The sequence below is a fragment of the Chrysoperla carnea genome, chromosome 3 (assembly GCF_905475395.1).
Source record: "Chrysoperla carnea chromosome 3, inChrCarn1.1, whole genome shotgun sequence".
NCBI lineage: Eukaryota > Metazoa > Arthropoda > Insecta > Neuroptera > Chrysopidae > Chrysoperla > Chrysoperla carnea.
In genome coordinates this window covers 70,009,133-70,034,158 of record NC_058339.1, presented here as the reverse complement: position 1 = coordinate 70,034,158, position 25,026 = coordinate 70,009,133, and the positions used below count along the sequence as shown (strand labels likewise).

Below are 25,026 nucleotides of genomic sequence, written 5' to 3'. Positions count from 1 at the left end.
TCTGCACTCAACATGTCAACATGTTTTGATTTTTGGATGCTACACAGCTATAGTGTTATTATCCACTGATCGATGTCCCAGCGAATAATACGCATCAACTTACAATCAACATGTATTATTATTTGTTGCTTCAAGGAATTGTACTGCACCATTCTTCTTCAGATTCGAATTCTGCCCGTCCCTTCTTCATCTTAAGGAGGGGGGAATGATGTAATGGAATCAAGTTATCCTCTAAAAAACAATTTATATGGAAACCAAGTTTACATCAACAAGATTCTAAATTCAATAATTAGTTCGACCATTTATGTCGACAAGCTAACGTCTCCTTCAAATACATAAACATTATGTAACTTTTTTATATACAATAATAAATAATTTAAATATACATCTTCGGTGTTATAAACTATACTGCACAAAGAGCTTAAGTTTAACAGCATTTTTAAAGTGTAAATATTTCGAATATCCCTTAAAAACTGATTATTCTTGTTAAAAAAATAAATTTCTTGCAACAAACATAATTTGATTTTATTACTACAGTCATAAATAATATTTGTATATATAATATTTTTCATATTAAAAATAGTTAATAAAATATTTTTAAGGATGTTCCAGCATGGTATTTGCAGTTTCTATGTTAAAGCAATGGTACAATTTTTTTTTCGACAGAATTTAACGAAAAATTAAATTTAAGAATTTAATAATGCTTACTATTAATTTCCAAAGTTTCAGAAATTTTGACCGTTTAAAATGGGAAATAATTATGCCAACGTCCCAATTTCGATCAATTTACGTCAAAATTAATATCTCGAAAGTGAAAATTAATTTCTAAATTTTTTTTTTAGAATTATATTGTATAAACATTTTTTTCTACTTTTTCTTCAATATATAATAATATCATAAAAAATAGTTGGAGAGACCGGACATTTTACATGATTTAAATGGGACATGACCCTCAAAATCGCGAACTTTGTCTTTAAATATTTCGCGATCTAAACGGTCAAAAATTATGAAATTTTAGGAATTCATAAATAAAGCTATTATAAACCCGAGAAAAAAAATTCGGCCAAATCTGTCGAAAAGTGATTTCATGCTGGTACTACCTTAAAGTGAAAATGCTTCAGTAAATTTTATTTTCTATATATCCGTACATAAAATTACTTATACATTAATCCACCATATAAAATCACCATAATTATAAAAATTTATATAAACATACATACATACACCTATGTAGGTATAGTAGATATCCAACTAAACCATTCTGGAATATGGAATAAAAATATAAAAAAAAAGTTTATATACGTAGGTATTTACTATACACATTAAGCTCATTCTGACATGGTGTTATCACATATTATATGACCAATGGTCGTCGCATTTATTGTACCATCATCAAACAGCAATAATACAATGCGTACGGTACATATTCATTCAAGAAAACTGAACTGATGAAAAGATTTACATTCTCTATCAAGCTTTACCCACCCCTTTTTATAATATTGGCCTTAATAGCAAAATTTACTGTGCTTATTTATATAAGGTATATTTTGATGCAATTCTTGCTCGAATTACTAACCGTAAGTCCAAAATTTACGAGTACTTTGTTGCCTGTCTAAATTTCCGTTCATGACACTTTGGTTAAATATCTTCCCTTTATGGGTTCGCTTCCCAAGTCTTCGATTCTCCATTCTTGATAATCATATAATATTTCTATTTTTGCCCTAAAAAACATTCGTACAAGAAGGTAAGAAATTTGGAGGAAGATAGACGTAGCTGCACAGTTTCTTCGAATTAGCCGTCTATAACACCTTTATGCATACTATTAACCCCTCATCCACACTTTCACAATGTATCCTGATCTAGTATACTCCTCAAAATTAGGCAAAATGAAGCACTCATTACCCCACTCTCGTCTTATTTTGCAAATATCCCTTCGGACTTCGAAGTGGTAACATCGCTGCAGTAGCTTTTTGAGCATATAGCTATCATCATTATCTACACCGTCATCGCGTGTGTTTGTTATTGAACTCCTCCTAAACGGATGGACCGATTATGATGAAATTTCTGGCTGTGTTTGAGTGAATGCAAGGATGGTTTTGATTTACAATTCGGTCCACTACAAAATTTTTTTGGGGGTTCTGCAACAAACTATTTCAAAACCATGAAATAAATGGTGGAAACGCATATAAATAATTTATTATTTTAAATCTTACTATTCAGATGTATTTATTTGCGCTCCCATCATATTTATATAGAATTGTGAACAGCTATGTATACTGTGTATACATGTGTATTTATAAAATTCACAAGTTACTTAGTTTTCACTTCGATCGACAGTCTCCAAAGATAGCCCCGCATGTTTTTTTTTTTTTTTAAATTAAGAACAAAACGCACAGAAATTTACCGTAGCAGCTGTTGCCAGCTTAATTTCGGTCATATCAATGGATAATTGCGTTTTAAGTCGAGAGTTTGGTAGTGAATGCTTCACTTCAGCTAACTTTAGCGAGTATACTCAGCGAGGATACTCCGCGAGTGCGTGAATGAAGGGAGATATCTATAATGGGTAAAAACAATTATATTAAATATTTATTTAAATGTTCTTACAGTATTCTAATACGTTAACTTAACCCAACTGGAGGAGAATTGGTCTGATACAGACTCGATCGATTGATACTGGATTGAGTTTAACTATCTCTATCATCCGTGGCCACTACCGATTTCCAGCGAGAATTAAGTTTTTAACAGCAATTTTAGGCAATCTTCACATTTATTTTGACCATAAGCGTACAGCACGTAAAAGACAGCACAGATAAACAACAATAAATATTATAAAATAATAAATACTTGTTTTTTGGATTAAAATATTAAATCATTCAGTTGGCATTTTATATTATACATATTTTTAAAATTATTCATGCGCACTAAATATTACTATTTTATTTAAACTTAAAAAAAAATAATAATTTTACTTCATCATATTATTTAAAAGTATATAAAACACATTTATGTGACACTGCAGTCTATTCTAAAAAATAAATAATAAACGGCCCCACACGACATAATTCAGCACATCCTTTGTATGAAACGACTAAGCCGAATGTAATACCTTTTGGACGAAGGTAGGTAGGAAGGCGATTTAATATATTATTAGTATTATTATCAAAACTTCTTAACACTTAACATAAGAAATACACAACTCGCTGCATGTATTTATAGGCATTATGCATACGCATCAGCATTCAGATATATATGAAAGACTAAGATTTGTTTCGTATATTTTACAAATTAGCCATGGTTGTGTGGAGAGATTCTGTTTTTACAGATATCAAATTGAACAAATAAAGTCATAGGGGAGAAAAATAATAATAATCGTACTCAACTTTATAGTGCTTCGATTTTCTTTTGAAAAATACTAATTTCTCTGTACGTTCCCAAAATTTTATTTATAATCAATTATTATAAATATTTTTGGAAGCGCAATCAACTTTTACCGTTTGACTACTAGTAATATTCAAGTAAGTGAACTAGTGAGTGTAAAGCACAGAAAATAATGGTTTTAGAAAAAATATTGCATACTAAAGTTGTAGAGCTAAAGAAACTGTATAAATTCTGAAATTGACTTAGTAAGCTGATAAAAGATAAAAATTTAAACTATAAAGTTATCCCTCATAACAAAACAATTCTTTTGTGAAAGATTATTTCGACAACTAAATATAGAATTCTGCAGACATTGGACTCGAAATTCGATCATTATTTGTGTGGTAATTTTTTTATTGTAATCCTCACAATAGAGATAGAATAGAAAAGATATAGTTTTTAAATTTCAAAGTTGGTCTGTATAAAATGAAGAATGTAGTTTGTTGAATACATTTTTCGAAAACTAACTAGACTTTAGAAAAACTATTTTGCTGTTTCGATACTTTCCTATTTGTTTGTTTCTCCCTTGAAAAGTATTTTAAAACTGTATGTAACTTTCAACTTATCATGAAAAAATAAAAAAAGTTTTTTTATACAACTTATGATCTTTCCATTTTTTTCAAAAAAAAATTTTTGTTTAATAATTATATTATCTGATTTTTGACGCCTTATTATATTTTTTGATTTATCAATATTCATTGATCGTTTGATTTCACATAATCATCATCAGTTATGAAAATACTTCGAATTAATTACCCATACGCAATAGGCTTCTGTCTTCGTTGAATGTGTCAACCTTGGATAATTTTAAAGTTTTCTTAGTTAAAGAAAGATTGTAAACGTTCGCTTTGTCAAAACAATGCTTGATTACAATATATTAAAAGCATATAAAATATTCGATACTTGCAAAAACAAAAAAATATCAATTAAAAATAAATTTTTTATATAATTCTGGCTTTATAAAGTTATTAAACTGGACATTTAGGATGGATTAACTGCTAATTAGGACGCAAACAACGATACTACGGAGTTAACTTTCACGTTTACATTTATTAATAATCATTTTGCTTCAGAAAAATTCTTCATAAAAATTTGTATTAATAATAAAAATATTTTATTTTCAATGGTACAAAATTTTATTGTAGAAATGGTTAAAGAATATATCTCGTTCTGAAATTGCTTTCTACAATCCGGAATAAAAACAATTTTTTTCTCACAAACAGTATGATTTATTTAAAATTTGCAGAATAATTACTGTACAATGGAATTTGAATAAAATTTGAAGTTAATCCGCAAATCCACTTAAAACTAATGACAATCCATCCAAAATCTGCTATTCATACTTCATGTTTGTAACATATAACAGGGTGTTTCTAATATAAAGTTTCACTATTGAGATACTATCTATAGTTCAAATTGAAATGATACTGCAACAAGAGAGAGAGAGAGATTGTATTACACGTAAATATTAATCTAACTTCTCTCTTGGTGCAGTATCATTTCAATTTAAACTACCTATGATACTATGGATCATCCATATGCAAACACTTTTTTACTTCCCAGAGGAAGTTAATGTAATGAAGCCGATTTTGAAAATCTCCAGTTTTACATATTTCCGCGGTTTCAAGGCCGCAAAATCCGAATCAAACCTTTTCAATGTGATGTCTCTGTGTGTGTGTGTGTGCGTATGTGCGTATGTGCTTATGTTCGATCGGATTCTTTCGACTCGATTATCTCGCGAATCAGTTATAACATTAACACGTGACTGGGCTTATTCGACGCGTAATCGCGTATTTAAGAACTGAAAGAGTTTTCAGTAGAATTAGTTGAGCCGTTTTTTAATGGTAATAAAAAACTGGAAAAAACTGAATAAACAGAATCTGAAAAGTGGATAAAACATATCATTCATCTATGGAGATAATGTTTGTTCCAGCATAAGCTACAGTACATGTTCGAAGAATAATCTATGAAGGCTAACAAGACCTTTCTTTAATGATGTTTCTCTCTCTGGGAAGTTAGTCGTGTGGACTACAGAGGTCGCACTCACATGACTTCCGTACCACAACGACTAGGTACTGACAATTTACTTCCTCAGCTTTCCTTTTCTGACAACATAACTACTATTAGGAATGCAATGAAGAAAATGAAGATGAAACGGCACGGCATAACTGTTGTAATAATATCAGTGGAGAATCGGGCTTCTGAAACATTAGGATGAACTTTTTTAAATGACCTACAAAGCTTAAACAAATGATTTCAAGCAAAAGTCAAAGACAGACTAAAGGGATTATAATAAAGAGTAGCGAAATGGGCTTCAGATTTCTTAATAATGCTCTGACGTGAAACCTCAGAAAAGCACAACCAATCCTTCTGCTTATCCTAACCTAACCAAACGTTACCTATTATCTGCTCGCATTTTGAAACAAAATACTAAATACGTGAAAAATGTGACATCCAGTAACAAACCAAAAAAAAAAAAAAAAACATTAAGGTGTTAAATATAACAATAAATTTTGAAGTACCTAGAAGGCGCTTCACATGAAGAATACCAAAATATAATGTTACGATTATTTTTAAAATACTTTTTAATATATTATTTGTATTTTCTGTGCAAAAACACAATTAAATAATATAAGAATAGAATTTTATGTGTAGAACATTTATTATTATTGGTAAAGAAATTTGGATAGGGCACGCACGGGCCATGTCAAAAAAAAAAACACACATCTGCCTTTGACTAACTGTTGTAGAGTGTTTAGTTTTTATGTTATTATTTGTGTCTAGATCGATTATATTGAAATGAACTCCTGCTGATTTAAAATTTGTTGGTTTTTATTCTTTCAATATATTTTTGAAAATTATTATCAATAGGTGTAACAATTGTTAAGGTATTTGTGTTATTGATAACACACATAAAGTTGTTTATTTCATAATGTGAGTATGAATAGAATCTGAAGAGGTTTGTATATACAAGCAAATTTGCCCACAATTTAAGTAGGCTCTTTTCTATATTTAAAAACAAGTTGCTTTTTTTTTTGATAAATCTAAAAAAAAATCATTTATTTTGTTTTTTTTGTTTTCAAAATCTATGCATTTTATGAAATCGATAAAATGTCGTTAGAACCATGAATTCGTCGTTAGATATTTATTAGGGTATCAAGTGAGGATAGTTTATAAACAGGATGCAACACAAAGTTGAAACTCAACTACTCTTCTAAAATACGCATTTTGCAATATCTTAACTTCACTGTTTTTAATCGGGATTTAGATCAGAAATTTGATCTAAAATGAAAAAAAAAGAAAACAGACTTCAAAAGAAAATTTTTCCAAAACAAATTAATATGTTCTAAAAAGTAAAAAAATAACGATAATATAATGTAGTTAAAATTATTGTTATTTTTGGAGTCGGTGTCAGCCAAGGACACATCTCTGACAGACCAGTTTCCTACATTAGCTTGGCTGACACCGACTCCAAAAATAACAATAATTTTAACTATATTATATCATCGTTATTTTTTTACTTTTTAGTGCATATTAATTTGTTTTGGAAAAAATTTTCTTTTGAAGTCGGTTTTCTTTTTGTTAAAATTTTTTTTTATTTTGTGTTTTTTAGTGAATCTGAAGTACACTAACTAATTTGTCACTAAAAAAAGAATCATCGAAATCAGTTGGCATGATTTTGAGTTATTCGTCCTCTTGTCGTGCACACTTAATGCAAGACTTTTATAGTTTTTCTCGTAGATGCCGTCGTCAGAACTAAACCAAAATGAAATGGGACCACACGGGAAGCACCAGTTTTCAAATCATCAAAATCGATTCACCCAGTCGAAAAGTCTGAGGTAACAAACATAAAGAAAAAAAATAAAATAAATAAATACAGTCGAATTCAGAACCATCTTTATTTTGTTTGAAGTCGGTTCATGAAAAAGAAACAACATTTTTCTGTATGAACATCCTCTTTCTGGGGGCTTTTAAGGTAGTCAGAGCGCCAAGGCAATTTTAGGCTTAGAATTGAAATTATTTGTACCTTAGTTTCATCTTTGATTATGAATTTTGTTATCACTTCACGACTGTAGACGAAAAATAATAATACAATTTTTCGATGTATGTCCTGGTTTTCGAAATATAAAAAGCAAAATAATTAAACCATATTTTCAATTTTCGATATTTTGAAAATTGTTCCAGATATCGAAAATTGCATTCTTACTTTCCGTCTTATATTGTAAAGTTATAGCGCACCATCAAAATTGAAAATATATAAGTTTTTTTTAATTTGTGTTCCCACTACCGTGCTTATACATCCTTAATTTGTCATGCACAACGGGGTTTTTTTTTGTTTTCAATAATTTATTCAGGTTTTAACTTTAATTTAAATAGTTTTATTTTTAATTTCCGCCGACTAGTTTTGGAGAAATCTATGAAAACATGTCATCCTTCTAGCGTTTTCCCATAAAACCGATGTATGCCTACTTTTGAAGTCATTTATTTATAAATTTATAAATAATCGGGCAATCCCTCCCCCTAAAATTTTTAGAATTGATTTAGACTTAGTCCAATTTCATATAAAAAATTACTTGTGAAAGTGGCGTTTCTCCACCACATTTTTCTTTGTGAACATTCTCTTTCTGGGAGCTTTTAATGACGCTAGAAGCTTTAAATTTATTTGTCGAAAATTCGAGGAGTTTGTTATCCGTTACCCTAATTGTAAGGAGCAAAAAGGTTGACGTGCGATGAACACTTTATTTCGTCGAGTATCGGTCAAAACGGCAAAACCATTCTTTGCGTGCCCGCTAAAAGCGATATTTCCAGCTGTATAAATTTTCAAAAAGGGAAAAGTTTTTAGGCGTTTACTTAAAAATAGCTTCCTATGTTTTTACCGTTAATAAAATGACTTCCTTAATCCTGGCCTGAAATTTACGTAGATTTGAGCTGAAAATTCACGCTGCGAAGAATATTAATTTTGCTATAATTAATCAAAGAGAAATTATTAGTCTTGCCTTTAATAATGATACTTACAAAGCTTTTTGTAATGATTTAAAATTTTATTCAAATTTTTGAGAAAGACATTCCAGAAATGTTATTCAAATTTCAAAAAAGAAATTATAAATGAATTGTCAAAACTAAAAATATTTCACACGAATGTCAAAATCTTACATATATTTTTTACTAGTCACCGGTGGTATCTAACAATTGCTCGAGTTTTTTAAGAAAACATCTTTCAGTCATAACGAGGCTGTAGTTTCATGTTTAGATAAATATTTATATAAAGCCATTAGGACATGAATTATATAAAACGCCAAGTCAGTGTGTTAAACTTAAAAAAATTATTGGATATAAAATATCAAAATTAAAAATTATTCCCATTTAATGAATAGACTTGAAAAAGGAGTAAAACCTGTTTAATGTGCCCACACGCGTACATAAATAATTTACCTTTTATTTTTAAAGTTTTTGTAGAAAAAAAATCAACATCGTAATTTTGCATTTCACGTAATAAAATAACAACTGAACTTAAAATTCATGCCAAATGGTCTGTTTCTGCTTAAAAATTTTAGTTGCTCTAGAAAATATCTTATTAAGAGATTGTAGATTTGTTTTAAAATCTCAATCTTGTCTAGCTAAAAAAATTCGAATTTGATCTTTTATGTCTTGTCATATCTAAATCATTCTAAGATTTTTTTAAAAACACCGTAGTGGATATGATTATTTTATTTAGGCAGATCAATGATTGATGTCTTGATTAATTACTTGTGTTTTTTAATATTGAATAAAACTAATAGCTTGCTGCACTTTCGTGTGTTGATAAAAGGGCGTATTATACAGAAATACAGAGTCCATAAGTGAAATTTACAAAATTAAAAATATCCCCGACAAATGCTATTTATTCCTTGAAAAACCGATTTTTGGAAACTTAGCTATAAATTGTTCTTAATCAAGCCGATTCGACCGTTTAGGGGCTACGATGCAACTGAGAAACACATAGACGTACAGATGAACATTTTAAACTTATAACACTCTGTCTTAAATCAATATCAAAGTGATGGTCAAGGACATCAGATAAGATGAAAAGGATACTTAGAGAACGATCATTTTTTTGGACAAATTTTTGGAAATATTTTAATTGAAATTGATATATTTGAGTTGAGTTTTCTTTTGAATTATTGTTTTGAATTACCTAATTATTTTACCATTTCACTTTTCAAAATGAATTGAGCCAGGTTTATTTGACCATTCATTTCCATAGTAATTATTTATATGTTAAAATTATATGTCATGCCTTTTCCATACTGAATCGATTTTGAAGATCATCGCCAATTTTTTAGTTTTTTCGAGTATAGAACTCTAAGCTCGCACTTATAAGAACACTCTCCGTTAAATTACCTTTCAAATGAAACCAAAAAAATTAAAATCAAACACACATATAGCAGTCAAACTTAAAACACCTCTGTTTTTATTTCGGGGGTTAAAAATAGAAAAAAAATATTTTTAGAAATATGTACAACCTTTATCAAGACATGAAATTGCAACGTTTCGATTCAGAACTAAAATTTAGGATATTCCATTTGTAGAAATATTAGCAAATAATTTATTTTCTACAATTTGTATTTGAAAAATACCATTGAAGAATTAAAAAAAACAAAATCCCTCTATTTAAAAATAGACCTGAAATGCACAATTTAAATAGATAAAAAAATAACTAATACCATTATGAATCAAATAAAAATGACGTTATCACCAAAAACACATCGTAATTAATCTTTGAGTACTCCTACAGATCATGTCTTTATAAAGCAACATAACAAAGAAAACCTTTACCCACTTTAATGAATGTAACTCGTGTTGAAATTAATCAAAACATAAAAAACTATAATTACCCTACAACCAATCGATGCATACGGCTTGTATTTTCTAACACTATATACATGGCCAGTAAAACAGAATAAATAGCACAAGCCGCAAATGATCTTATAAAAGTCTAGCGTTATTCAATCTATAAAGTTGACTTTTTCTATTTTCGTTTTTTCGACTATTTTTGCATCTATCGTTTACATAAGAAATAAATATTTTTACTTTTACCCCATTTTTAATTTTCCATCAGATTTAGGCCAATTGAATATCCACAAAGAAATTGCCAGAAACAAGCCTAATGAAATTGAAATTGCTGAACAATCTAGGGCTAAGAACTTTCAAGCAAAAGCGGGATAAAAACAGAAGAGGTGAATTAGCATTTTTTCTTCCTTTTCACTGTGACAGCTCCTGCAGTAGTCGTGGTGCATTGTTAATTCTAAGATCTCAGGATGCTTACGTCGAAGCGCAGATCAAGCAACAGCCATTACTATATTATGAATAAAGAGTCGTGGAAAGGAGATATTATTTTCAAAAGGCCTGCGATTGCACTCTTACGCCTTGCAGTACCATTGTTCTAAATCTTCACTTAAGGTAGTACGAGCGACAAGGCAAGTTTAGACCTGTGGTTGAAATTATTTGTAACCAATTTTCAACTTTGATAAATTTTGTTATAACTTATGTAGACGAAAAATAAGCATACAATTTTTCGATATCTACCTAGGTTTTCGAAATATCGAAAGCAAAATAATTTAAAAAAAATTTCGAATTTTACAAATTACTCCAAATATCGAAAATTTTTATTCATACTTTTCGTCTTATATTATCAAGTTATACTTTCAAAGTTTTGGAGAAATCTATGAAGACATATCTTGCATCTACCGTTTTCCCATAAGACCATTGTTAAATATGCTTACTTTTGAAGTCTGTTATTTATTTAAATAATAAAATTTGTTTAATACAGTAGTATGCCCACGGTCAATATACAGTTTTAAAACATGCAACCTGGTAATAGATGAGCCATTTAAAATAAACAATCAATAAAATAGGCGTTAAGATTATCGATAAAAAAAAGAGTACAACAAGCACATAACATTTAAATACGTACAAGAAATGTTTATACAAATTGCAAAATCATTCATTGAAATGTAGGAAGATTTTTAAAATTGATAAAAAATGTATACATGGGGAAAGAAACAATCTTATATATATATTGAAAAACAATTGGTAGCACCCATAAATGGAATTAAAAAATACACCTCCTATTAATTCTTTTATTTTTTTGGATAAAAATAATTGTTCGAAAATAATAACATTATAACGTAATACCTATATCGACGATTACATAGAAAAAAATATACAAAACAATCGGATTCAGATTGACTTAAGTTTTTTTAACGTTGAGGCTAGTCACACGTTACTAATTATTTAATACGTTGCACAGGTAATCTCACGTTGCTCTAGCCACTTCATTTTACACTTTAAATTTTCCGAATTTTTATCATTGACATTTTGTACTTTTCCTCGCCGTTTTTTCCTTCGTTTCTAATTTTAAAAGGGTTCAAACCGATGAAAAGTGGCAAATAAAATCAATACTTTTCAATTACCAAAAGGTAGACAGTAAGCTGCTGCACAGTTAGCCCAATGACACTTCGCTTGGACTATTTTGTCTGCCATTGATAATAAGAGCAGGTGTGGTAGCCTCGAACAAATTGCTGAAAGCGGCTGGAAGTCAAGAAGCTTGTAGTATATTTTTAAAACGTTGAGGTATAAAGTAATGCTAAACGAATATGTTGTGAAAATATCTTCTTAGGCGTATTTTGAGATGCCTCAAAATATTTTAGAATAAAATCAATTTCTGGGACGAGAAGTGTACCGTAGATGGTGTAAATATACCCTTTCAAACGTCTTTGAAAAACATGAGAGACTGTTCTAAAAAGTAATGAAGTCTTCCCCAGTTAACGTTTATCTTTTATATTGCAATACATTCACGTAAAACATTATTACAACAGCCGCTAGCTTTTTAATGTGCTATGCTTTTTCCTGTATCCCGATTAATATCTCTTTACATTGACATATTCTAAAGTAGATTATTTACCGCGCATACATTATTATTCTTCTAATATCTATCACATATGTAAAGTAATAATCTTAAAAAAATTGTGTCTTTTTTTTTAAAACTAAACTAAATCTTTATATGAACAAGATCCATGAATGGACTACACTGTGGGGGGTTTCAATCTCCTGGTTTTTTTTTAATTCTTAAACGTGTGGAATAATCATCCTTTCATAAAAAAAGAAGTTGTCGATTTGAATCCAAAGTATATGAATGATTATTAAAAATTATACGCAAATAAATACTATTTTTTCTGCTTGGTGATCATTAATTTAAGCCTTGGATTTTTTTTTTGCTAACTGGGTGTTTACAAATTATTTAAGGAGGATCGGCATCTAACTAAGTAGTCTATTCCACTGAATGTTCTCCGTACGAATGTCTGTGAAAAATTTTAAGACATTTTAGACAGCTTACTATGAAAGCCAATTGCAATTTGGTGCTATAATACCTTTGTAGTGCTAAATACATGCTAAATATTTCAGAAACTCTCTGTATAATGATTTAAAAAGTGCATTATCATTATTGCAAATGAAGTAAGCTGATTTGTTTTTGACTTAACCATTTTTTTTAGTCTTTAACAATAACAAAACGATTTATGCAAAAAACTACATCTTAAATTTTGTTCAAATTAATCACATGGGTAATATTTAGCTTAAACTTGCGGATGGTATTGAAATATATCTTAAAAAATTTTGAAGGGCAATTTTCAAAAGAGAATATGAGCACTCAAAGTCTTTTGAAATAGTCATTTGTCATTGTCACTCCCAATTTTTTCATAGGTACTTTTCTTATTCGCGGTAGCAAAAAAAGGAAACTTTTATTTTTATTTCATAAGTTAAATTTACTATAATTCGCTTTTTTTACTAGTCCAAAAATTTGTCAACTTCGACTTCTGTATTTTTGGTTGAGATTTACTGCATTATGCATTTCTTTTCCGAACTTTTTACCAAGAAATATTACTTGAATATAATCTGCTCAATACGAGAAGAAATTTGTAAGAAGCTGTCACAATTGTATTGTATAAGGATATTCTCAAATTACCGTGCAAATCACCGAACGGGATAAAGGAAAAATAACAAACATTACATTTTTATCGGATTCAAGTTGGGATCAAGTTGTTGGAAATAAATTTTATTACAAATTTAACTTCTGATTAAAGTCGAATATTCATTCCATATTTGAATTTTCTCTGCTAATGCATTGCAGCTAACCCATTGATTTTGTGGGAAGAACGAGATACTCCGTGAGAACATTATAGATCACTGAGATAACAACAAATCTAAAACAATCGAAACTAAAAGAAATATATTTTTAGGATTTTTAGTATGTCACGTAAAACAAATCGATCAAAGCTGACCAATAATAGTTTTTTTCGTCATAATATATTCAAAATATCTATATAAAAAAAATATTATCTATGAATATTATTTATTTATTATTAAAATATAATATATGAATATTGATTTAAATCATTTGATAAAAATGCCAATCAGTATTAAAGGATTATGTAATTTTTATATAAAAGAAAAATAGAAATAGTAGTTAAAAAAAGTAGCAGTTTACTATCAAAATAATATATCAACGAATTTATTAACTATCTAATAAAAAATTATAGTTTTCATCCCGAAAAATGAAATTGAATGTCTTATGATATCTTTATTTGTAAAAGAAACGAAGTTATTGAAAATTTAATTTTCTAAAATTATTATCGGTCCATTTGTAAGTACCGTCTGTAAGTCTAATATTTACCATCTGTAAGTCTATTATTTACCAATATATTTGAATTAATCGGAAACAGAAACATTTTCAAGTATGGATACAATACAGGTATAGATTTTCGCGATTGAAGATAATAGTATCGAAATATTTATCATAAGTTGTTATAATTAAATTTGACTACAAATTTACCTTCCGATTTAAGTCGATATACAGTGCAACCTCGATATAACAAATTGGTAGGGAACAAGAAAGTATTCGTTATATCAAGTAATTCGTTAAACTGAGGCTTATTATATTGGGGTTAGGTTGGTCTAAAATTTGTTATAAAGAGGTAATTAATTATGTTTCGTGTTATATAAAGGTTTTGGGTTGACAAAATTCGTTAATTAGAGATATTTTTGTACATTTTTGATAGTTTAAAATTATTGCACTTTTTTTGGATAGTTGAAAATTCGTTATAAAGAGATTGTTCTCAAAAAATGTTCGTAATGTAAAGGTTTATTTTACATTGACTCTTATGGGCAATTCAAAGGGATTACGAAAAATTTGTTAAATCGAGGAATTCGTAATATTGAGGTACGTTATATTAAGGTTGCACTGTATAAAGTATTTATCGGTTAAATGTCTAATATTTAAAAAGATATTTTACGATTGTAATATCTTTAGGCATAAAATTTCTCAGATAGTGAAAGTCAAATGGAATTATTAAAAGTTATAGCAAATTAATTTTCTCATAATAAATAGTCAATGATTATAATAATTTACTAAATCAAAAAGTTGATTGATCTGTCTCACAAAATCCATATTCACCATTATTTGAGATCGGTATATTAGTTACCTACTTTATAGTTAAAGGGTTAGGTAAGTATTTTGGACTGTATTGATCAATGTTTTAGATAAGAACATTAAAGTATCACTTTTTTTTTTAAATGACAACCTGTAACCTGTATTGGACAATAAAAATACTTTTGAAAGATATAATAAATTTATAAAAACTAATATTTTTTATTAGATAAAATTCATTTGGAATACTTTAATCATTTATGAGGACAAGTAAAAAATATCATATAGCCCCATCCAGATACTATGGAAGTCAAATATTTTAAGTAATAAGCAAATAACTTGCAGCCCCAAAACTATAATTCATAATAAAGTCAGATTGATCTTAGAACAAGTAGTTTCTGAGATTTTAAGTAAAATCGGTGATATCACAGAGCAATTTCTTCGTTCGATATCTCAAAAACTTATTGTTCGATCGCAAAATCAACTATATTTTGAGTGTGCATGTGGGTTATTTTTAATTTAGTCCAAAATACTTTCAAATCTAGCTCTGGTATTGATTATATGAATATTCTTTAAAATATGTCCAGAATCACTGCGAAATAAAAGCAATTTATCCCTTTAGAAAGTTTTAAGAAATGGGAAATTTTTTTGTCACCATTTTGAATGAATAGAGCTGTAAATCGGACGCTATTAACGATAAGATGACTGGTGATAGATTAGATGAAATTTTTTCATTCTATACCTCAAAAACTTACCATTCAATCATAAAATCTTTAAATTGGATGACCAATCTTTAAATGAACTCAATTTTTATATATTTTTTGAGTTTTCAATCTCCGAAATTATAAAGTTATACAGTTATGAAATTTGTTTTTGTTTCGGAACAGAATAAAAGGTATATATAGTAGAAATATCAAATTTTATTTTATTCAAGCTCTGTAATTATCAAGCTTTGAAATTATAACTGTATTACTTTATAACTTTAAAGCTTGATAACAAATTAATAAAATTTGAAACGTCGCTCACAACAATTTTGTATTATTTCACCATCATTTTTCATTTTTATTAAGTTCACATGCCGTGATCTACATTACAATGTATAACTTACTTGTTCAATCTCCTGATTAAATCATTTGGTCACTAATATGGAAAATTTAGAAACTGTCAAAACAAAAAACAATTTTTTTGAGAGGCTACTGAAAAAATAAATTTGCCATAATATTTAATATTAGCTAATTTAAGTCTTTTTATATTACAATAAAACTGTTATTAAATAGCTGAAAAAATTTTATTTGCGATTTCAACTAGCATTAAGTATTTAAGATTTTTTTAATATAAGGTCTACTTGAACAGTTAAAAATTATAATTCATTTTAAATCTACTTTAATGCTTATATTTATATAATAAAAAGTAAAATAAATATTAGTGAACAAAAGTCAATAAAATATAATAATCATATTCAAAAAAAAACTTTTCATAGCTTAACTCTAATAATAGTAAAAACTTATTAACTAGGTGTCATGGGCACTGTCATTGTAAAGAGAATTCAAAATCCTGCTATTAAAATTTTGCACATGATTAACCATTCTGTCGGTTGCTTGCCTGTAGGTAAGTAAATTTTATATTCATATTGTTGATATGTTCGAGATACCAAAGGATTCAAGACTCATCAGTCTACTCTAAGATTTATTTATTAACTTTCCTGATACCTGCCGGTTTCACTGGGCTTAAAAGTAAAAATCACCACTTTATAGCCTCCACCTCTCTTGATGTGCTCAGTTTTCAATTTTGTCAAATGTAAAATATTCATACTTCATTGAGTTTATCACAAAAGTTAGCCATGAATTGTTAGACATTTAATATTATAAATTTTTACAGAATACTTTAATTTATGCTTCAAAATAATAATTATAGATCTTTTTCATCTATAATCATACTTTTGAACCATAAATTACAATTAAATTCTATTTTTTTATTTATTTTTTAATATATCTGTATAAATTATAGCTCATGTGTTATTCTGAAGTATAGCTATATTGCTGTAGTTTCATTAAAAACCATTCGCTAGTTTTAGCGTGAAAGCGTAACAAAGAAACAAACAAACAAGCAAACAAACATCCTTACTTTCGCATTTATAATATATAGAGATCTGATAACCCCAAAAAATCACAGCTCCCATACCACCTAGCCTATCATACTATGATACCTACATTTTAAGCAGCAGGATATAGAAATTACACATAAAATGTACAAGCTTGTGAACACCTTTCCATTTTAATATCACCATTTATTTATACTGTTGAACTCTATTGTTAAAATCTAACCACATTTGGATGGATTTTTAAAGGTTTTGTAGTAATGTAATTGTTGTTAAGTTACTTATGTGTTGTCTATGACTTTTAACAAACAAAGCAAACAGCTTTTGACTTTAACTATGCTAGCTGCTCCTCTCAAAATGTAATAAATTTAAATTCTCACCCAGCCCTCACAATTATAATAATATGTCATAGTTTATATTAAAATATATTATTCACGTGTTTACCATAATTTAATATATTCGAGCCTAGTTTTTCCATAGTTTTTTGAAGGATACAGCTTGAGAAAACAAACTGAAATTATACTCATATCTTCAGAAGCTATTTTAGAAACGTTACTCTAAGAACCGTTAAATAATAATAATTAAGTTTAATTATAAAAGACATAAAAATTTACCAACGCTTCCACCGAGTTTATCGAATACAGTACAGTGAAAAACTTTAACGACATCGATTACAACTAGCTTTACCATATAAATATTATCGAAGATAATCAATGAGAACTCTAGGATATATCGAAATAAATTTCGATTTTTGCCCCAATTTCCTAGATCAGTTTTTTGTATTTTTAAAATACGTATTTTCGACTACCACAAGTAACATGTGCAGTCCGCCACCAAATTAGCAAAGAGTAACATTCATAATAAGAGTAATCACTAGCTAATTCTTACTGATGATGACTACTTGGTAGTCGAAAATACGTATTTTAAAAATACAAAAAACTGATCTAGGAAATTGGGGAAAAAAGTTTTTATTTTTTTGTACAAAGTTTTGTTAATTTATGGTTAGATTTGGTCGGACATGAATTTACGACAGTAATAAGATGGAAGCTTTATCATATCGAAAATTGATTGATTTTCAGACTTCAATAAATTTCAAGGAATATTTCAGATTTTAAAGAGAAAATAGCGATGAAAAAATGTTTAATAAAAAAGGCTATAAGATTTCATTGATATGGAATAGGAAATCGTGTAATCTTAATATTTACTCTCCAAAGTCATTAATTTCTTATTTGACAGTAAAAGCTATTAATTTTATTTTTAATTACAAAAGGATTAAACGCATCTAGCTGATATAATGCGTTGGATGTATATATTATTTTCCGTTACATTATTTCTTTTTCTATTAAATTTAACTATTCCAGTTTCGCAGTAATTATAGTACCAATAACGCCATTAATCAATTTTACATTTTTATGGATGGGCAAAGGAAAATAATTTTTTACTGGTTTAATTTAATATAAAAGCATTGAAGAACAAAATTCTATAAAACTTTAAATTAAGTCTATTTAAATTGAATTCATTATTTTTTTTCAAATTCAATGAGGAAATTTGAATAAAAGTATTTTCCCAAGTACTGACTATTAAAATTCCAATCTTATTTGGATAGTTTATTATGCATTACCTAGTACTGGTAACCTTTTTATAAACTGGTGGAAGCGCATGTCAACATATTAAACATATCTGTTTGTTATGAAATTAAATGTTACATGCACTTCCACCATTACGTTACTTTTAATTCAATTTTGTCTTTCAAAAAATTAAATTTTATTAAATCAAATACTCACAAATTTACAGGTTAGTTATTTTTTTATTTTATATTTTTAAAAATTTTTAGAATTTTATTAATTATTAGAGAAAAATATATTAAAATATTGTGTAAATCTCCCTGTATACGATATACCTGAATAATGCTTAGAATAGCTTAAGAATTCAAGGACCAGCAAAATTGGAAAATGATATTTTTTTGTTTAACAATTGTTTATAAATTTATTTCATAAAGTTTTTCCATAATCTGTCGCCAAGTAAACTTTTCTTTTTAAACTATTCAAATATACCTACAATATTGACATGATTAATATGAAATTTTCATGGGAAGTACAATCTGATATAAATATACTAGGTACATGAAGTCTGTTAATTTTTAACCCCCGGACTAAAAAAAAGGGTGTTATAAGTTTGACCGCTATGTGTGTGTCTGTGTCTTTGTCTGTCTGGGGCATCGTAGCGACGGAACGGATAAACCGATTTTAATTTTTTTGGATCAAATGAAAGGTAATTTAACGGAGAGTGTTTTAGCTATGTTTCAAGTGCGAGCTTAGTTTTCCGTACCCGAAAAAATTAGAAAATTGTCGATGATCTTCAAAATCGATTCAGTTTGGAAAAGGCATGACATATATGTTTAACATATAAATAATAATTACTATGGAAATGAATGGTCAAATAAACCTTGCTCAACTCATTTCGAAAAGTGAAATGTTAAAATAATTAGGTAATTCAAAACAATAATTCAAAAGAACAAAGCCAACTCAAATATTTCAATTCCCGTTAAAATATTTCCAAAAATTTGTCCAAAAAGATGATAGCTCCCTAAGTATCATTTTCATCTCATCTGATGTCCTTGGCCGTCAATTCGATATTGAAGAAGGAGTGTGATAAGTTTAAAGTGTTTATCTGTGCACCTGTGTGTTTTTCAGTGGCATCGTAGCCACTAATCGGTCGGACTGACTTAATTGAGAACATTTTTAACCCCCGAAATAAAAGTTAACCCCCGAGTGTTATAAGTTTGACCGATATGTGCGTGTGCCTGCCTGTCTGTGGAATCGTAGAGCCTAAACGGATGAACTGATTTTCATTTTTTTGAAAGGCATTTAACGGTGAGTGCTCTTAGCTATGTTTCAAGAGCAAGTTTAGGGTTCCGTTCCCGAGAAATTCACTTGTTAATATAATATAAATCTCTACAATATTGATAGCTCAGTAAATACAGTGTATTTATTTAATGAGCACTGATAGATTTTATTATATTACTTTAAATTTTTCAAACCAAAACAATTCCAGTGGCATCACTGAATTATTAAGACACAATTTCAATAATAATTTCAATACACGTAAATTAAACAAATACATATTATGTTTTTAATAAATTATTGTTATTAAAAAAATATTTTTATTATAGTATAATATATATAAAAAAAAATTTTAATTTGCTTATACATAATTACCATTTTATTTTAAATTAATTATTGAATGGTTATAGGTATTATTATTTTAAGCGTATAAGATGTGTATAATTATTATAATTGTCTTTATAAATATAAATGTAATCATATCTATTAATATTTTTAACTATTTTATTTTAGTAAATATGATGTAAAATACAGAAATATAAAATATGAGATGAAAAGAAACGTTGAAAAATTGACAGCATCTTTATTTTAAACATATATATTTAATATTTTATTTTTAAAACAAACAACTTTGTGAAAATTGTATTGTATTCGTTGTGTGCTTAGTCATGGTAGGGACAATAAAATCGATGCCAGCGCCTCCAATTTATTATTATTAAGTCATAGTGCTTCCAGTTTATTATTAAGTAGTCATAACAGCCTCCTTTATTGCCCAATTTTGGCAATAAAGGAGGCTGTTATAACTAATTTGCAATTCTTAACATGTTAATGTTATAGAAAATGTCAAATTAAATTTATTGAAAAACACTAATTAATTAAAGTTAATGCATTAAAAATTATGAAAATAAGAAATCAAATTGCACAATATTATTTTTTAAATGTAAATTATCATAATTATTTATTTACTTAAATTTGTGAGACAATAATATTAAATTTTCAATATTATTAGTGCAATTCATACAAGTATATATGCATCCATATAATTCTATAATTAAAGTAGTGTATCGTTGCTACGTTATCGTGTTATCGTCGAGCTAGTTATTTCAGATTCAGCAAGTAATTTTTCAGTATTCTTTCCTTGAAAATAAGTGCATGACGCAATTTAACATGCATCAAATGCTTAACGAATGTCGACAGTACGGTTCTAAATAGGTAATCGAAAGAAATAGACATCGAAAAAATAGAACGAAAATTTCATAGACTCGGAGTATTGTTGTAATTACGAGTTGGTTGGATTTACTTTGTCGACTATAGAGGAGTTGGTTAATTTCTGAAGTTCTTAGCCCTTGCGGTCAAAAATGGTACATTACAGAAACTTTTTTCGGTCTGTTTTTTCACCTAAATCCTTCTAAACAACATACACCTAGACTCTCAAATAAAAGTTCATTGAAGTTCGAAAAAATTATTGAATTTTAAGTGGCGCTTATATATAAATTGAAATAAACGGAGAGTATTACACATCGAATAAACAATAAAATTATAACTATGATGATAAATGCATCTACAAATGCAATTAAAAATAAAATTAACTACGGTTACAAACTTTACGTTTAAACAAAAAAAAACAACCATAGAATCATAAAATATTATTTATTTAATATTTTATTTTATATAAATTGTATATACAAAGTATTTTAATTTCATACCATTTATAAATAGGTATTGCATGAACTTTATCATATAATAATAATAATAAAAACAATTATTATGTAAGTGCGCGCTTTATATGGTTGTTAGGTTACCTAGCTGTACATTATAGTTATAAATATAGGTAATTGTTATAAAGACGTAGATAATGTTCAATAAGCGTGAATATGATGTCATTGGATTTCAATCATTTCTATTTTTGGATAATATTAATTGTCACAATAAATGACAGGAATATTCTATGAAAAATAACACTATTTAAGGTAAACTCACTGTCCATAAAATCCACTTTACAAAATGAATAGAAAATTTTAAATATAACCATCCCCTTGAGAATTACTAAATACAAATTTTTTTGCCAGTCAATTAAAAAAGGTATTCACTATTAAAGTTGGAGCTGATTTATTTTAAACCATTTCTTAAAAGTTAATTAACAGATTTTGTACAAAAAACACTTAATAAACCTTAATTTTTTAAGTGATAGCTCGTTTTGTAGTAAACCAGATAAAAAATAATTTAAACAAAATTTGCTGAGTTTGATGGGGGATATCATGTTCTGACATCAAATTTAATCCAGTTCTTCGGGTTTCTTTAATAGCCAATTTAAATCCTAAACGGTAAGAGATAAAATAACACTTTAAATTAAAAAGTTGATCCTCATAAAAAAACTAACAATTTTTGTTCAAACAATTCTTTCGGAAAACGTTAGCTTTCGGAGGAAATGCGATTTAAAAATATGTCATTAATGCATTTAATTGAAAGAAAATGCGTTTTAAGTTTATTGATAATTGTAGGTCAGAGTCATGGACACAAAGTAATGTTCTCTATTGCCCTTGACAACTTTTGGCAAAGGCATTTTGCCGTAGTTAGTGTGTTATCTTTCGATTAAATGCAATAATGCTATTTTTTAATCGCAAAGCTTTTTATGATGATCAACTTTCTGATTTAAAATGTTATTCTAACTTTTAGTGTTTAGGATCTAAATTGGTTATTGCAAAAAACCCGAAGATCTGTGTCCAATCTGATGTCAGAACATGATTACTCCCATCAAATTCAGTAAAATTTTGTTTAAGTAAAAACGAGCTATAGATTAAAAAAACCCATCATATATCTCAAAAATTTAAAAAAAATGGTCTTGGAATATTTAAAAAATTGTACAATTATATTTTCGGCAATATATTTTATTCAAATGTAGGTAAATTGAAAAATATAAAAAATTCCCAAACAAAAATTAAACTGAAATAATTCTAAACCATTTAATTATGCTCTTGGGAATATATTATTTTTATGTTTTCCAATCAAAGTTTTAAAAAAAACTTTATTTTACAATAAATTTAAATCTTATTACTTCAATATTATCTCCTGTAATTTCAAACCCTAAAAAAATAAATTTTGCATGTAAAAAAAATGAGAAAAAAATCGTTGCCAAATATTTTTACATACATGTAAACACATTATAATTTTTGACAACAATACATGTCAAAAATACTGTCACACATTACTTTTTACCCTCTTAACAATATATATATATTTGTGACAAAAACCGTCCGTAATCGTAAAAATGATTAAATGATTATAATATTAAATTTAGGGGTTTAAAATGTGTCTGTGTGTGTAAAAATGTGTATCATGTAAGGAGTCAAGGAGGTGAATTGTTGTTTATTTGGTTTTGAACCAATCATAAAACAATTTGGGCGGGATACATAATAACATAAGTGAAAATATGATATTTTATGAATATAATAACAATAACAATATGACAATAGGAACTACCAAACACATATGTGAACATATAGCAGCATATTCTAAGCATATAGCAGACATATTAGTCCAAGCAAGTTGATTTTTGTTAGTTTCTGGGACAAGCAGATTCTCAATGAAAAGTTTTTAAACATATAAAAAGAAAAGTAGATTTTTAATTTTTAAAAAGGATTTTCCGAACCCGTTCTCTCACTATACCTGTCAAATTTTCTGACATCAGATTGGACCTGATTTTTCGGGGTTCTTTAATAGCCCATTTAGATTCTAAACGATAAGAAATAGAAGAACATTTTAAATTTGAAAGTTGATCCTCATTAAAAAAAACTAATATTTTTCATCTTAACCATTTTTTCGAAAATTGTCAGCTTTCGGAGGAAATACGACTTAAAAATATGTCACCATTGCATTTAATTGGAAGAAAACACGCTAATTACGGAAAAACGCTTTAACCAAAATTTGTCAAGGGCAATAAAAGATATTCACCTATGTCCTTGACTTTGACGTACGATTATCGATAAATTATTAGTTATTTTATGAGGATCAACTTTCTTATTTAAAGAAGCCCGAAGAACTAAGTTCAATCTGATGTCAGAACATGATATGTCCCATCGAATTCTATTAACTACAAAACGAGATATTTACGTGTTAAGATTAAAATGACCCAGCCTTTATATACAAATATAAATATACGCTCATTTTTTTGGGATTTAAATGTTTTTTATCTTAAGCTCCTTTTGTGCGCTTTTTTTTCAAAAAATTTGGGCATCTTTGAATATATTATATATATATATATATATATATTCAAAGAAAAATTCTGAAATGAGCAATTTCTGAACGTAAAGTTAGTTCCAGATGCTGTGAGAGTACTGGTTCCGAAAATTCAAAAAAAATTAAAAACCTGCATCTAACTTTACGTTCAGAAATTGCTCATTTCAGAATTTTTAAGTAACCAAAAGTCTGATTTTCTTGGACTATATGTAGTTTGTATCATACATTGTAATTGATATTTAGTTGATTTATTATGGTAACTATTGCTGTTATTTTTACTATTATGCTAAGTTTTATGGATAGATTTTCAGTCTGGATAGATCAGGAGATCATCGTTTCACAAATAATACCTAATTTAATACGTCTATTGAATAAATACTCCATTTTTAATACACTAACAACCTACTAAATTATATACTAAACAACAAAATGATATTGAAATTTTGGAGCCTAATTAATTTTTTGTTTATAAACTTTAATTTGTTATTTTCTACAATTGAATTTTGGAACTCCCTGCAATTGAATTTTTTGTTGGAATGTTCTTTTCAAAAATTTTTAATTTTTTCAAAGTTTTTATTTTTTCTCTTTTTTATTTCAAAAGATGCTTTTACATTGTCATTGAAAGTACTTTTTCTGGCATGATCTTTCTATAATTTTTGGGGATGCTACAGTAATGGTATCAAATGATATTTTTTTGAAACAATGATCACCTGGTCTGTCATAGGTAATATGCAACATATTAAATAATGGGTTTTACTTTATTTTATTTATTTGTTTTTTGAAAAGGTAAAAACATGTTACAATATTTTATTACCATCCATTGGTAAGTGATTGTAAGTTACATTCTATGATAGTCTGACTTTCATATAAACTTTGCTTATTACAACTAAGTGCGCCCTTTTGGAGTTTTGGAATAAATGTTAACATTTCTTGATTCATTTTATGTAATCTTCTTTAGCCAATTAAAT

The 25,026-nt window shown here is 27.8% G+C and overlaps 1 protein-coding gene across 1 annotated transcript in view; it reads left to right on the top strand.

Moving 5' to 3' along the window:
• Positions 1-1,365: 1,365 nt before the first annotated feature.
• Positions 1,366-25,026, top strand: part of LOC123296210 (LIM/homeobox protein Awh) — a 60,286-nt gene continuing 36,625 nt past the window's right edge. Inside the window, exon 1 of the mRNA XM_044877671.1 lies at positions 1,366-1,419. Coding sequence (XP_044733606.1) covers positions 1,366-1,419 — 54 coding nt within the window. The remainder of the gene's footprint in view (positions 1,420-25,026) is intronic.